Source organism: Dicentrarchus labrax, unplaced genomic scaffold (assembly GCF_905237075.1).
Source record: "Dicentrarchus labrax unplaced genomic scaffold, dlabrax2021, whole genome shotgun sequence".
Taxonomy (NCBI): domain Eukaryota; kingdom Metazoa; phylum Chordata; class Actinopteri; family Moronidae; genus Dicentrarchus; species Dicentrarchus labrax.
The window spans coordinates 20268379-20284041 of NW_026136703.1; the positions used below are offsets into that span (position 1 = coordinate 20268379).

Consider the following 15663-nt stretch of genomic DNA (forward strand, 5'->3'; position numbering starts at 1 on the left):
AACCTAGTCACTGTGCAAACACTGGGCTTGTACATACAAATGTGCGGTCAACAGATATTTATGAGGAACACATCTGCAACTAGTAAAAGTCCAAACTTGTACTGTATTAGAGGAAACTTCATCAAATGTGAATGAGATACTTAAAACATATTTCAGGTTCATTGAAGCGTTCTGACAAAAATTCAATCAATTCTAAATACAGGGAGCATAGTATTATCAACAATTAAACAGGTGACTTAATATAAACATTATATTACATATGCACAACCTGGGTCTGACCATATTATTAAATATGTACCAGATGAACAGTATCCCACTCATGTTTCTCAACTTGCTGATGTTTCTCACTGATTTTTCCCAGCGTAGAGTATATATATATATATATATATATATATATACATATATATATATATATGTACATAGTTTTTTAATGTACTCAGTATTGGCTCATATGCAAAGTTTAGGTGTCAGGATTTTTTCGGGAGATTAAAAAAAGGGATAAAAATATATAAAATAAAATGGTATCAGAACATTTCTAACCACAGCTTTTGGAAAACTATCAGTACAACCTGTAATCAAGTTATTATGAGCTAAAGTGTTATTTAAAAAAAAAAACACACTCACTGTGGGGGCTAAATTGGATCTGTCAGTGTGACATTATTATAATTTATTATATAACCATTTTACTGGGGATTTAATTTATTGTTAACAATGAACGGTATTTTCTCACATATATGCTTGTTTTAAAATTTTCATATGAAAATAAGTGATATACAAAATAAATGTAATGGAATAAAAATTACAATATGCAAAACGGCCGAAATGGGAAGTAGCAAAAAAAATTAAAAGTACTAAAGTAAAATAGCTTATATCAATAAGTTCTTTCATTAGAACCTCCCTGTGTGGTAAATACCAACATCTTCTCCAGTTTATGATGCAGGCCTTGTTATAAATTACAAGTTTTTCAGAGAAAAAAACATAATAAAACTAATCTTCATGTGTAAAAATCATTAGAGTGCCTGTTTCCTGGGGTGCTCCTGTAAGACGGACATTTACCAAAACTTTATGATTATTGTGAACTTCATGATTGAAGTTATTCGAGTTGCACACAATTCAAATAATAGGACAAAACAATGCAAAAGTTTATCTACAAAATCTTTAATCCTTCTTAGAAAAAATGTGTTTTTCTGTCATACATTCGTAAAAAGTGAGGCACTATCATCTCCCCACAGTATGACACAGGACCTTTCAGCTGCAGTAGTGCTAAACAATAGTCAAGTATATGTTTTATATACATTTACTTATAAATGCATATACATTTTATTTGATCTAGTTCACAGAATATCCAGTAATTCTCATGTAACAGTGTAGTGCAGCTTTTACACGTACAAAAAACCAAGGAACCAACTGAATGTGATTCAGGGAAGCTGACAAATACTTATACAAATAAAACCTGTGACAAAATATAAAACTATAAACAGACTCAGCTGCACTTTTATTGACGATGTGAAGATGTCAGTAGATTAAAAAAAAAAACACAGCCCTATAGTTTTCACTCAACATTGTTAGCTTTGATCTTGCTGCAGCATGAGACAGTGCAAATTTGAATTACGTTAATTACAGCAACAAAACGAGAAATAAAGATATATCTTTTTAGTCCAAGTGCTTTGTGTAAAGACAGTTTAACCGTTTTCCAGTCAGACATGAAACTTTGATATCACACGGCTGTTTCACACTCCACAAAAGGTGTGTGAGCCTCGGGAAGAAAACTCTCCGTCTCGTCTGGTGATGGTCCGTCCTCTTTTGGGAATGCCAATCCATTCCTTTCTTTGACTTGTGGAGGCAGCCTTTGTTGTGCTGAAAGCTAGAAGATTAATAAAAATATCATTAAAAGATAAATAAAGATAGAAAGATTAAGTAACTGAGATCATATCCCACCCTAAAGCCTAAGCACTGAACCCTCACAGACGTCATCTAGTGTTTGAGCCTGAGCCTGAATCACTGTATCTGAGGCGGTTTCAAATGTGTTGCTCATCCCTGTAATCAAACATCATCATTTTACTTACCATCTGTCCCAGAGGAGTCACACAGCAGAATTTCTTTTTGAGGTGCTCTGGGAGAAAACAAAGCAGTTTCCCCAACAACGGATAGATTGTGCCTGGGTTCACATCTTCTTCTTTCATAGGCCCTAAAACATAAATATATATAAATGTATATGTTAAAATAATTTAAAGTTAAAGAAGACAAGTTCTGTTTTACAGAGCGAATGTGTAAGAAATTGCCTACCGGTGAGAAAGCTGATGATCAGGCCTATTAGGATGACTGTGAAGCAGCTGAACCCGCTGTACCACATGTAGGACAATGAATAAAATCTCTTGAGTCCAGACGGTCGGCTAAAGAGCAAAGAGAGATGATTAACATGTGAAATGACGGCAGTGAAAACAAATCACGCTGTGCTGTCGGTGTGCCTGATACCTAAGAGTGACGTTTCTGAGCGCGGTCTGAATGGCAGTAGTCGTGTTGTTCGACAGAAGGATGGCTCTGCAGTCGGGTGGCGGTGGTCTCGGGCCGGAGCTTCGAGTGACGATGCTCCCGATGCCAACCCAGAAAGACATCGCAAGACCCGCCCCCAGACCTGCCAGTGCTCCCTGGGAACGAAACACAAAACACAATTTACTCATTTGTAGATTTACATTTGTTTTTATGAACTGGTAGCATTGCATTTAATTTTTTTGCCATATTTTCTTCTAATTTGGGCTTTTTTTGTGAAATACGTAACACGTTCAAGTCCTCTTCGTCCGTCTCTGAACAAAACTTTAAAACAGTTGAGAAGGAAAACTCACATTAAACCAGACAACCAAAATATATTCCAGCGCACACCAGCATACTAAAATCAACACTGTTTTATTACATTAAAAACAAAACAAAAAGGAGCTAAAGTTGCTTCATCAAAGGCGCAAGTATTGCGTGCCATATCAAACTACAAAAGTTATAAAGCATAAAAAAGCCATAAATTTGATGAACTTTCATCATCTTTCAACATTTTGTTGTGTTTTTGATGTAATAAAACAGCGTCAATCTTAGTATCCTGGTGTGTGCTGGAATATATTTTAGTTATCTTGTTTACTTTGGTACATTTCTTAATTTTAAGCTTTCACATGTCAAAATGTTGGAAACCACATTGCAAATTTATGATTAAGATAATTTATTACTTTAAGCCAAAGCAGCGATATAACAAGATGTTTTTACTGCACATTGTCTCATGATATTGTCTCATCAATGAGGTTCAACTTACAGTGGAGTTAGCCCACGGGAAGAACAGCCCGAGACAAAACAGACCAAGAATCGGACCGCCAACCATCCCAAAGATTTTCAAAGCCACCTGGGAGTTCAAACACAATAACAGTCAGAGCGATTTAGTGACAAATGTTGGTTCTTATTTAATCACACAGACTGTGAACTTACCTGTAGAACGGAATCGCCCATTAGGTGAGTAAGATAGGCCATGGCCAGACACAGCAGCCCGTAGGACATAGCTTATCGGGGAGACACAAGTTGAAACAAACGCGTCATTAATATGCAGCTCTGTATCGCGCATTGATCAGTCCCTCCAGGAAGCTGCGATCGCAACAATAAATGCAAATTCAACCAAGCATCAGCTATTTTGTGCAATAACTTATTTTCCAGCACAAAACATCACCAAACTCACTTGCTTGTTTCTGCTTGTGAAGATGGAGATCATTTACCCTTCAAACAGTGCGATTTTATTCTCACTGGAACAAGTTGACTTCAGTTTTAATTATACAAAAAAAAAGAAAACTCAACTTGTATTGCACATTTTTTTTTAGAAAAGATGCCGTTAAATCAGGTATTTTAGGCCGTAACAATCCCCAAAGAAAGCCTGTGAAATCCTGGAGGGACTGATTGATGGATGTTAAGCTTGAGAGAGCTAACCTAAGGCTTTGGACAGCAGGGTTGCTCTCTCCTCTGTCATGGCGGGGAAATGTGGTTTGATGAGGTCTTCCATTGTCACAGTGGCCAAGGAGTTAAAAGCAGAAGAGATGGTGCTGCACAGGAAAAGCAAAATAAATAAATAAATACAAATATTAATGTCAAAAATATGAAAAATAGTATACATTTTACTTTAACTGCACTCCCACGGTGACAGGTGTGCAGGAAGGGAACAGGCAGATTTGAATAAAAGCTTTCTTACAAGATTCAAATACGGATGCATTGCACATTTTCTTTTTAAAGATAACAACGACTGCTTGAGAAATGAAGAAACCTTTGAGGTGAAAAATTGCATTCAAGATTTAGAACTGATTATACACTCTGTTGCTGTTTATTAGGCGCACATAGCTGAAACTAATGAAGTCAGTCCTGCAATAAATCCTCTCTTTATGAATGTTACAATGTTCAGTTATTGTTGATGCTGTTTTAGAGAGGCGTTCATTCTGTAGCTGGTGGTTCTGTTATATTGGACAAAAAAAAATAGATGATAAAATGCATTTTAATAGAAGTCTGAAGGAGATTTGATTGCACAGTCAAATCTGTGAGACTTTGGTGAAACTGACAGAAACGACAGGCTCAGAACCAATAAAATGACATAAGCATAAATTGATAAAGACCTCTATGACTTCATTAGGGTCAAAAGTGAAAAGTTCACTAAGAGGTTGTAACTTCTAAATAGTTGCCTGTGTTATTGAACCATTTAAATTTTTTGGCCAAGATATAATTGTGACAGGAAATCTTCCTATCGTCCCAAGTCTAAAGACATGCACACATCTTGACTGACAGCGAGATACACCAATCAGTTCATGTGCAAGCCTCCCTCGTGCTGGTGTTCTGCTAAGACTGACAACCTAAAAAAACAACTAAAAAACAAAAATTTAGACTGATGCGTACCTGAGAGCTGCACTGAATAAACATGCAACAAACAGTCCAGGCAGTCCAGGGAGGCCTTGCAGCATATCCATTACAAAGTATATCACCATCTGGGAAAAAAAAAATTATGTATTATGAATTTCCTGAAACCATCAGTATGTTTTGCATATAGTCATATTGAACGACATATATATCTGACATCTATGACAGCACATTTACATAATGAGCCTAACAGGAAGAAGATATGGAAATACTCATGCTGTACTGTAAAACCAAGGAAACAGAAAAAGCAGGAAAGGTAAAATCATATAACACTCTAAAAAGGGGAAGAAACACACAGAAACTCACTGCATCCCTTGAAGAGGTGCCCAGTTTGTCAGAGTAATCCTCTCCACAGTATCGTGCAAACATGACCAGTCCCATCACACAGCTCAGAGCCAGGGCCAACTGCAGGGAGGGAAACACCATGTAGCAAGACCTGCCGGCGGATAGGAACGTAGTAAAAGTGGTTAGTTCTGAGATTTCCTTGGTCTGTCTTACAAGTATTTAATCATAAACCAACGTCTTGAACAAATCAAAACTCAAGGGACCACCAAAGTCATTCGGATTCATCTTCTGGAGATTTCATGCCAGTCCATCAAGTCGTTCAGATATTTCCATCTGGTTGAAAAAGGTGGACTGACCGTCCACATGGTTTCTAAATGACCTCAAAAAAACAAATGGAGAGTGCCGCCAAAATAAAAAAGGCTCAGTACAAGTCAAGTTAATGACTGTGGAGCTTACAAACAGTATCTGTGTATGGTCCACACAGCGCGGTCAATAAAAAGTCTATAAAATACGGGCCAACTTTAAATCTACTTTTCTATTCTATTCTGAAAGCTAACCGAAGAGCGAAGAGAGGGATTCAATGTGAAAATCTACAGTACCTGACAGCATCTTTCTCTGTGCGTGAGCTGAGATATCTTTGGACCTGAGCCTGGTTCACTCCGTACAGGGACAGCATGAGGAAGACCCCGCCGACCCCCAGAGTCCAGAAGGTGTGTCTCTCCGTGGGATCTGGGTTTAGGCTGAACACGAGAGAGAGAGAAAATACAGCACAGAGACAACACTTCAGGGAACAAACCAGCAAATGTGTGCACTGGAATTTATCTCCACACAGAAACAAGTGAACCATGGAAGCGCCAGGATTTTAGTCGATACAGTAGCTGGTTTCCTTTTTACAGATATTTTTTGGGCTGTTTTGCCTTCACTGATAGGACAGCTCAAGATAGACAGGAAAGCTGGAGAGAGCGGGGATGAGACGCAGCAAAGGGCCACAGATCAGACTCGAACCCAAGGACCCAGCCCGGGCACATGGGGTGCCAGCTCCACCAGGCGAGCCACCATGGCGGGACGTGGTTTCACACTCCAGACTGGTCAAAATTGTGCAGACGAGAAGAATTAGCTGCTGTTGTGTCCTCAGTGTTTGCAATGGAAAAATCTGCAGCCACTTGGTTCTCAATGCACTTTCACTGTATGATGTTGAACTTCACATGCATTTCTTAATACTTCAGTTTAGTTTTCAAAATCCTCTTTACAGTCAGCAGAGAAGCAGTCAATGTGGACTAAACTGTGCATAACTTTTCATTGCTCTGACACAAAATGGTCAATAATAAATACTGACATGAATAAATCGTGATGTATTTGTGTATAGATTTCCCCATCCCTTCCTGCTGCTGGTTATTCTCTAACAACTACATTGCAGTGCGGACTCACTCGAGAGCAGAGATGCGGTTTCCTTCCCAGACTTTCCTCCAGACTTCAGACACTCCTCCAGTCTGCTGCACTCCCACCACGATGACAGCCAGCTGCCCCGCAAACATCACAAGAGTCTGAAAGACGTCTGTCCAGATCACAGCCTTCAAACCGCCCTGTCAGGAACAGACAAGACACAAAGGAATTAATAATAAGACACACACACAAATATTTTCTTTAATTATTCATTTCGTCTTTATTAATTTATTAATACTTTATTCAAATACTAGATATGCACCATTTTTCAATTGCTACAGTTAAATATACTGTATCTCATTTTTGACAAAGCACAGTGTAATCTGATAGCATTTAAAGAGAGTGAGTTGGAAATCCCCCACAATTCAAATTTTGAGTTAAGTTGTATGAAAATGACTTCAATGACTCACAATTGTTGTGTACAATGTGCACACGAGTCCAGTGGCCAGCACTGCTCCCCATAATTCAAATCCAGTAACTGAAAGAAAGCACAGTCACACTGAACCACATATCTCGTCTACTGAGAACTACACAGTCAGAGTAAAGCAAATTAAGTTTCGTACCTGCATTTAGTGCAAAGGCAGGAGTATACACACAAACTCCCATATAGATAACCTGCAGCAGAGTAAAAGACAAATCAGAGACGGTCCACTTCATAAAATATATAGAAAATAAAAGAATACATGGATCCATCTGTTGTAATTTTCAGGCTTTTTTTTTATAAGGACAAACCAATCTTATCCACTGAATTGGAGTCAGATGTGAAGATTGATTGAGGATTCAAAGGCTTTATAGTCATATGACACGAATCTCATATCTGTACAGTGTACCTGGACAACATGAGGAAACAGCAGCTCGCTGTGGCTCTTTCCAAATATAACTGTTCCTCCACAGAAGTATGGCACACATTTCACAGTAAAACCACTATGTGTTATTTTTGGTTTTTGTGCCGATCAAACAAACTGTGCTCCATTTGTGCTAGTTAAACAGCCCATAATCAGGCTGCAAAGTGATTGTACTTAGTCTCTTAATTTACAATAGGTGTGTTCTGCTCTCTCTCTAACCCCAACTGGTCGAGGCAGACGACCACCCACATAGAGTCGGGGTCTGCTCGAGGTTTCTGCCTCTTAAAAGGAAGTTTTTCCTTGCCGCTGTCGCCAAGTGCTTGCTCATGGTGGGAACTGTTGGGTCTCTGTAAATAATTTATTAAGGAGTTTGAGCTACTCTTTTTACCTTTTACTCTGGTATCAGATCGGGAGTCTGTATCCCTGAGTTGAGGTATTGGAATTGTTATTGGTAGAGAAAAAGTTGGATTGCTGCATCCCTCCTTTATTATGTGAAGCGCTGCACCCACCGTCTGAAAGATGAAGGTCAAAGTCCCACAGATGCGCACTGCTTTGCTGAAGCGCAGTTCAAGATACTGTTAAAACAAAGCAACATGAGAACCGTGAAGAACATGAAGGATAAACACCATGAATATGAACTCATTTTAAATCCAGTTCAGCTGTACCTGGTAAGCACTGGAGAGCCGCAGTCTGTACAACACCGGAATGAAAACATGAGCAGGAATGAGGAGGCCCAGAACGTAAGCACAGCCGATGAACCAGTACTGAGTGCCGTGAGTGTAGATTTCTGCCGGTACACCTATAATCGCCACAGCCGACTGGAATGAGGCGATGAGTGACAGCGAAACCGGAAGACAGCTCATGCTCCTGTCTGCCATCAGGAACTCCTGCGTTGTGCGCTGACGCCCGCCTGATAGCGCATGGTACAGCCCGATGGCCATAGAGGCGGCGAGCAGGACCGCAAATATCACATAGTCTACAACCGTGAAGTGTTTCTGGTCAGACGGGTCCATCTTGATTGTCTTTAAGTCTTGGCTGCAGTTGGAGAAGGTTTGGTTCTCCTGCCGGCATACATTCAGACGGATGGGAAACGTCTTTGTCCACACCCATCAGTCAGGAGAGTCCGGCAGCCTTGAAGTTGAAAACACTGATTAAATATATGTGTGTGAGAGAGAGAGGGAGAATACAAATTGCTGACATTCACCCACAATCAGCCACAGTTGTTACCTGTTGTGACCCCCTTTTATCATAAACAAATCACTTTGCTTGACCCTACACGCCCCATGTACTCCTCCTCCTCATGCCCTGGGTTCCCCTGAGCTGTTTTTACATATTTCTGTCCCTTCCTTCCCAAGGATTCATTCCCAAAGAGATAAGACAGAAGCTGAGATAACTGTTCCCTCTGCTTCAACTGATCCGTTTGCAGCAGAAAAGCATTATTAGGTGAGATAATGTTCAGTTTGTTTAAAGAAACCGAGGTCAAACAACTTCTGTGTCAACTTTCCCCTGGTTGGGCTGATCCAAAAATACTGACTCTACTGGTTTGGCTCAAGGGGGAGGCGCCCTCCCACTCTGCCACCTGCTGCCTTTGTGCGTACTGCAACACAAAAGCAGCAACCAATCTCTGAGGATTTTGAAGGTCAAAAGCAACAAATGGGCCTGGATCTGAAAAGTTTCCACTAAAACCGAGAGCCATTTCAGAGACATCTTTTTTACTCAAATTATACAATAATGTACAAATGTTTCATTTAAAGTACATTAAAAATCCTCAAAGACACAAATAATTAGAGCTTAGTAGTTAATTCATTAACTGATTAATGTTTGATAGCATAATTTGAGTTGAGTCATTTCTCAAGCAAGAATGTGAAACATTTGCTGGTTCCAGCGTCTCAAATGTGATGATTTGCTGTTTTTCTTTGTTATATGTGATAATAAACTAAAATATCTTTATATTATAGTATATTAATATATTATTATTATTATTATTATGATATTAAGAAACTGAATATCTTTATTATTATAATATATGAATATAGTATTATTATTATTATTATTATTATTATGATATTAAGAAACTGAATATCTTTATTATTATAATATATTATTATTATCTTATTAATGAACTGAATATCTTTTTTTTTTATATTTATATTTTTTTTTAGTTTTTGGACTCTTGGTTGGAAAAAGACAGAACGGTTAATTAAGAGAATAATTGCTAGTTGCAGCCCTATTCATAATAATGATTAAATTAGGGCTGCAATAACTTTTACCACTGATAAATATGACTGATATCATTCTTTTCTCAAGAGCCCTTCAAATGTCCTGTTTTGTCTAATCAACAGCCTAAACCCCAATATGTCAGTTTACAATATGTCAGTTTACAATATGCTCAGTTTACAGTGTTATAAAACAGAGAAAACCCAACAAATCCTCTGATTTTTTGGCATTTCTACTTGAAAAACCACTCAAACAACAAATCAATTATCGCAACAGTTTCTCAGTCACTCGACTAATCGGTTAATTGACAAACTATAACCACAGGATACCGCACAAAGCACAATAAGGTCTCTATAAACTAACTAGAACCATTGCAGAGACGCGTTAAAGTGACTTTTACTCCACTTGACAACACTGCTGCTGTAACTTTAGATTTATTAGTTATAAATAACAACCGGTGCTGATTCAAATGTTGGGCTGTGCAGGAAAAGTGTAGCGACTGCACCACCAGGTGACCCTCAAAATCTCTAACAGCTGCTTAACTGGACCGAATACGAGGACACACACACACAAACAGAAGAAATAACAACATCTGTAATAGTATGTCCGAGGATGTGGTGCAGACAGATTGAGACAGACTCACCTTTACCCGCCTGCACTCTCGATATGTGTCTGACTGTCAGTGGCACCATGCTGTTCACTGACACATTCAAGAGCGCCACGTTAGTTTTAAAAACAACAAAAAAAAAACACGGACTACCTATATAACACAATGTGCGTTATCTAGACTGTGAACTCTTTCTATGTGCGTGGTGTTTTCAGAAAGCATTAAATTAACCCACCAGCTGGCGAAGCTCTCGGTCGTCCATGTGATCGCAAATTGTTTTGAATTCTCTTCCGGGGTTTTTGGGGGGGGGGGGCGGAGCTACACGCGATGACGCAGCAGCCGCCAAAATCAAACCGTCCGAAACTTGACGCGAATATTTTCCGTCTGTGCGGTTTAAACGATAGTTAACACACCATAAAGACAAACAACGTGCCGAGACATGGAGACTGCGACAGGTAACTACGGCGGTTGAAAGCTAGCTCGTGCAGTGGGAGGTTGTTGTTGTTGTTGTTGTTGTTGTGATGCTAGGTTAGCTGACGCTAGCCGGAGGAGCAAACGTGGTGGTTTACGAGTACGAGCGTCTTATGGGAGCGTTTTTTCCCCTCTTTTCGCCAGGTGTTTTGAGTCACCTGAGTCGCCTGGAAGTTGAGGCAAGAAGCCGTAAGAGTCGACCCCAGCAGCGGAGTCGTGTGAAGGAGCTGAAGGCTAAAGTTGAAGCGCTGAGGCTGCAGAGAGACCGGCTGAAGGCGGAGATAGAGACACACAAGGTGGGAAGAGCTGGAGGTTGGCAGCGGGGGTTTGGGTCTAATGAGTTCACACTGTTTACTGTGATATTGTTAATATCTGTGGCTGACATATATAACATACATTACAGACACACAGAACTCAACGTATTTCTACATAATGTTGTTTTTGTCTGTGAAAATTAAACGTGGGATGCGAAAATGATCATTCCCACACTAAGCATACTCATCCCATATCAGTTTATTATTTTGTTATATAAAATTCATTGAACAAATTAACTGTTTAATTAACTGACCTTCCCACATTATCATGTGTGCTGCTTTCTATGCCACTAATGTGCTGGAGAAACATTATGTTTTGTGTACTTTAAGTTACTTTTGGTAAGGATGAACTGGAACACGCCGACTGAGAGCCTGTTTTTAACCCCAAATACCAAATTCTTGCAACCAGGTATCAGAAAGAGTGCAAAAAGAAGAGTGGAGGCTGTTAAAGCAGCAAGTTAATGTTTCAGGAGCGTCGAGGCAGCTTGAATTATTTTAAAAATGTCACCCTGTGTATCACTAACTTTGTTAATAACGAAGCACTAATTGTGTTTCCTTTCTGGTTGATTTGTTGGTGCTGGTTACACCGTCCTGCCTCAGAGTCTCCAGAAACTGAGGGTGTCTATGGACAAACAGAGTGCACATGAAGAAGAAGAAGAAGAAGAAGACGAGGAGGAAATGGATGAAGACTCTGAGAACTCACAACTGCTGCGGCTGATGGCCAGACACACACAACTGAAAGACCTCCTGCATGCTCATCACATCATTGGTAATCACTGCCAGTTGTTTTTAATTATCTTCACAGTAAGATGGGTTAGTTTTATTAATTAAATTATAAACTGTATGTCTGTTGTATTCGCTGGTGTCACCAGGTGGGTACAATGTCATAAAGACTCGTCAAGGTAAAGGAGTGTGTGTGTCTCTGGCGACGGCCTACGATGGCGTCTTCTTAGACACCTACAACCTGGAGATAGACGTGAAGCCAACGCTGAGGATCAGTCGTCACAACGTCCCCCCGTTCATTCCCTTGAACAGCCTGGTTGAACAGAGCAACATGCAGACAGACATAAGGAGTTTTCTGGACACGCTCAGCCAACATCTCAACGCCTTCGCCGGTCGCAAGCAGCAGCTGAAGCTTGTGAAGGTGCCAGACTTTTTGATTTTGTGTGTTTGTGTTAAATTATCTCACGAATTAGTAGCTGCTGTGATGCCACCCACGAATATAACTCAGACTGAGTTGGGTTTCTGAACTGGCCAACATTTTATTAAACCTTTTTAATGTTTTATTTTAACAGTAAAGTTTCAGTTGGTTTTAAATCTTAACTTAATGTTAAAGGTTAGGGTTGTGTAGCTCGTCCCAATCCAGTTTGCTTCCCATTATTGGAGCCGGGCCTGAGCACAAACTGAGGATTTCTTTCAGCTGCACACATGAGCAGGAAGCCAGCCGACCACGAGGAATGTAAAGTGTTTAGGATTAGAATTACATTACCTGGAACTGTTTACCCAACATTTTAATATTTGAGTTCGCAGATGAATAAAGCTTTGAATAAAGCTGTGAATAGGGCTTTGACAATCTCTCTTAGGAAGACGATCTCTAATGATAGTAGCAGGAGGAGGGTAGCCTCATGTCATGTCACTGATCCTCTCCTCCTGCTTGTTTATAGGAACTCCATAAGGCTGTGGAAGTGATGGAGAGCAACGTTTTGTGTTCAATATTGGTGATGATGTTCACTGTGCCGGGAGAGAAGACGGCCGTTCTCTGCACCCTGGACTACACCGACCACACCAGATGTCTCCCCACACGGGTCCACTTTGAATCTGAAGGTAGGATTTAGGATTTATTTTTAAACGGCAGAAGTTTCTCAACTCAAACAGATCTGTAGCTGTAGCTTCCCCAAAGCTGTTAACTGAAGACACAATGTTGGAGGGTAGAACAGTCTAAACAAGCACTGATTATGAGTCCGTTGACAGAACATTAAGCAGCAACAATTTCAATAACTGATTAACCATTTAATCAGTTTGTCAAGCAAAAATACCAAATGTATATTTTAATATTATCTGGTTCCAGCTGCTCAAATGTGAGGATTTTTTTTGTTTTTCTCCTCGTTAAATGGTTGTACATTAAATATATTTTGGTTTCTGACTGTTGGTTCAATAAAATGAGCAACCTAACTTAACAACTTTATTATCAAAAGAAAAAAAAATCAGTTTGGAGCCACTTTATAATCCTAATTTCAGATCGAGCATACTGGTAAATTAGCAACAAATGTGTCCTCACATTCTTAAATTGTCTGAGATTTTGTCTCAAGATTAGTAAATATCGCTACTGAGAGTCATTTTAGTTAACAAAATGTTCAAACATTTGTTTTTATTTAGTATGTAATATGTTTTACAATTGTCAATGTAAGAATCGCTTTAGACCTACAACAATGATAAATTAAAATGTTGAAAATAATCACAGGAGAGGAGCTAAAGAGCTGCAGTCTCTTACCGTTTGCTTTAGGCTCTGGGAAATTGTGATGTGCATTTTTTTCTGACATTTTAAAGAAAATGAAAGAAGTTAGAAATCCCATACACTGTCCATCACTTTGTTTATATTAAAATTAAGAGGTCCGAGGAGTGAAACGTTAAAGTTCACAAGATCAACAGTGTGCAAGACTGTTTGAGTTTTTGCTCTAGTGTGCAAGAACATTGTAGTGTTTGTCACCTGACTTGTGATATACTAAACATTTCACCGTTTTAACAGCAATTGACATGAAATAGTGGGTAAACACAAGTGTTACCAATTACACAAATTAAGGCTCTGTTCCATTTAGTGTAGCAGAGCCTTTCCAGTGAGCCAACATGCACAACAGCAACAACCTGACTCTGTTTGATCACTGGTTGCACCTGTTTACCTACTATTTCATGTCAAAATGGCTTCTAACAAATATGGTAATGTGGTAATGTGGTAAATATGGTAATATTACAAACTTATTTCCTTGTAAAATTTACTCACTTTTTTTTTTTCTTTTGCAGACAAAGAGCTTCCTGATTCTCCAGAGTGGAAGAAAAACTGCAGCCTCCTCATGGAGACTCCTGTGCACAAAGCTTTGATAATCATGAAGAAGATGGGGAATATTGTGTAATTTATTCAGAAATAATGAAACTTTTCTACATTTTTAAAGATAATATGTACATTGTCATTGTTTATAATAAAAAAAATACTGTTAGTTAAACGTTTCTTCTTCTAACAGATGTTGAGGTATTAAATTGTGAGTAGAAAGTGAATTTTTCTGAGTTCCTCTACGGCGGTTCCACTTGTATTTCATGTTGGGTTTTGTCCTTGAGCTTCTCTATAAATGCGGCCACCCTCTTGTGTAAAGTGTCCCTCTGAAACTGTCTCAGCCTCTCCATTTCCTCTCTAGCTCTCTGCTGCTGCCTGGCCAGCTCTTTGGCTGATATTGAGTCTATAGTGGCGATGTTTTTCATCTGCATGAGCGACAGGCCGCTCTGGATGTTTCCTCTGTGTCTCACTGAACTGGTGAGTGACGTTGGTGGCGCCGATATCGACCGACTCTCCTCCACCAGTTCAGATTCTTTGTCGTGATACTGGGACTGGCTGGAATTTAATCTTCTGCCATCAGATGTTTGAATACCTCTGCTGAAGTGTGTCTCTGCATTGTTGTGTTCTCCGATTTCTTTCATGGCGATGTTGACTGTAGCTTTAGGCTCACAGATTTTGACCATCACTACTCTTCTCTGTTCGTTGACCAGCGAGTCTCTTCGTTGTTGAAGCATCTTGCGAGTGTACTTGTGCTGTTTGTCCAACATGTTTAGTTTCTGCTGGAGATCCCTCTCCTCCTTCTGGTTCAACACCTTCAGGTCTCTCTGCAGCGCTTCAGGTCTTCTGATGCTTTGATCCATTGTATACAAAGGCTAGAGGGAGAAATATGCGTTTTTCAGTCACTTTTTAAACTTAAATTAAATCAAAGGATGTAATTTTCTTACCTGATGTGCGTGCAACGTCCTCCAGAGAGCTGTGTCTTACAGGTGTGTTTGCTGCTATGGCTGTCTCAGTGTGTGTAATACAATAGCCTATTATATCTGAAGTAAAGTGGATGAGATTGTTGGTCATTGTGTACTGTCACATTCCCTAGAGATTCAGTTTCAAGATGCCTTAGCAGGGCAGTCACAGGGCTTTCTTGCAGATTATACAATCAGTAGATAACAATGACTCACCTTGTGCAAAATACTTTTAATTGTATGCAGCTTTAGTGCTTAAGTGGATAATGCTACTACATTCTCACATGATCTTTCACTGTTTGGGATCTATAAGTTATACTTTAAGTTGTGCTGATATTGTTGGAATATTTTTGTTATAATAAAATTACTTCTAAAATACAAAGATATATCATTTTATACAGCCGGTGGGGTCATGTCTTTACTTTAATGGTAAATCACTTCAGAAGCAAACACTATGGAGAGTCTTATCAGGATATCTTAAAAGAAACTAGTGTTTGTAAACATGTATCAGGCATCAAATGTGCACATTTCTAATATATTTATGTTTTTT

At 39.3% G+C, this 15663-nt stretch overlaps 2 protein-coding genes across 4 annotated transcripts; one reads left to right on the forward strand and one right to left on the reverse strand.

Annotated features, from left to right (window-relative positions):
* Positions 1 to 1142: 1142 nt before the first annotated feature.
* On the reverse strand, positions 1143 to 10659 carry slc5a6b (solute carrier family 5 member 6). 3 transcript variants are annotated; one of them, XM_051382632.1, is made up of 17 exons: positions 10559 to 10659; positions 10360 to 10416; positions 8165 to 8630; positions 8009 to 8074; positions 7218 to 7269; positions 7065 to 7132; positions 6640 to 6794; positions 5811 to 5951; positions 5233 to 5362; positions 4906 to 4994; positions 3955 to 4067; positions 3466 to 3536; positions 3296 to 3382; positions 2476 to 2648; positions 2287 to 2393; positions 2067 to 2188; positions 1143 to 1864 (listed from the first exon to the last, which is right to left on the reverse strand). In XM_051382632.1, exons 3-17 carry the CDS (start codon positions 8510 to 8512, stop codon positions 1718 to 1720), a joined length of 1869 nt encoding a protein of 622 aa, XP_051238592.1. In that variant the 5' UTR covers positions 8513 to 8630; positions 10360 to 10416; positions 10559 to 10659; the 3' UTR covers positions 1143 to 1717. The 3 variants fall into 3 exon arrangements, with proteins under 3 accessions (XP_051238592.1, XP_051238601.1, XP_051238584.1); XM_051382641.1 differs by lacking the exon at positions 10360 to 10416; XM_051382624.1 differs by having other exon boundaries at positions 10360 to 10659.
* On the forward strand, positions 10639 to 15513 carry cenpo (centromere protein O). Its single transcript, XM_051382710.1, has 6 exons — positions 10639 to 10778; positions 10939 to 11090; positions 11709 to 11877; positions 11981 to 12252; positions 12773 to 12932; positions 14127 to 15513. The coding sequence occupies exons 1-6, from the start codon at positions 10763 to 10765 to the stop codon at positions 14234 to 14236; spliced, it is 879 nt and encodes a 292-aa protein (XP_051238670.1). The 5' UTR covers positions 10639 to 10762; the 3' UTR covers positions 14237 to 15513.
* Positions 15514 to 15663: the final 150 nt, after the last annotated feature.

Excerpts from the sequence above, each read along its gene's own strand:
- slc5a6b (XM_051382641.1), bottom strand. The coding sequence starts at position 8,512 with ATGGACCCGTCTGACCAGAAACACTTCACGGTTGTAGACTATGTGATA. Across the intron at positions 8,075-8,164 it reads GGCTCTCCAGTGCTTACCAG|TATCTTGAACTGCGCTTCAG; the intron begins GTACAGCTGAAC and ends TTGTTTTAACAG. Across the intron at positions 2,394-2,475 it reads CTCAGAAACGTCACTCTTAG|CCGACCGTCTGGACTCAAGA; the intron begins GTATCAGGCACA and ends TTTGCTCTTTAG.
- cenpo (XM_051382710.1), top strand. Across the intron at positions 11,091-11,708 it reads CGGAGATAGAGACACACAAG|AGTCTCCAGAAACTGAGGGT; the intron begins GTGGGAAGAGCT and ends GTCCTGCCTCAG. Across the intron at positions 12,253-12,772 it reads AGCAGCTGAAGCTTGTGAAG|GAACTCCATAAGGCTGTGGA; the intron begins GTGCCAGACTTT and ends GCTTGTTTATAG.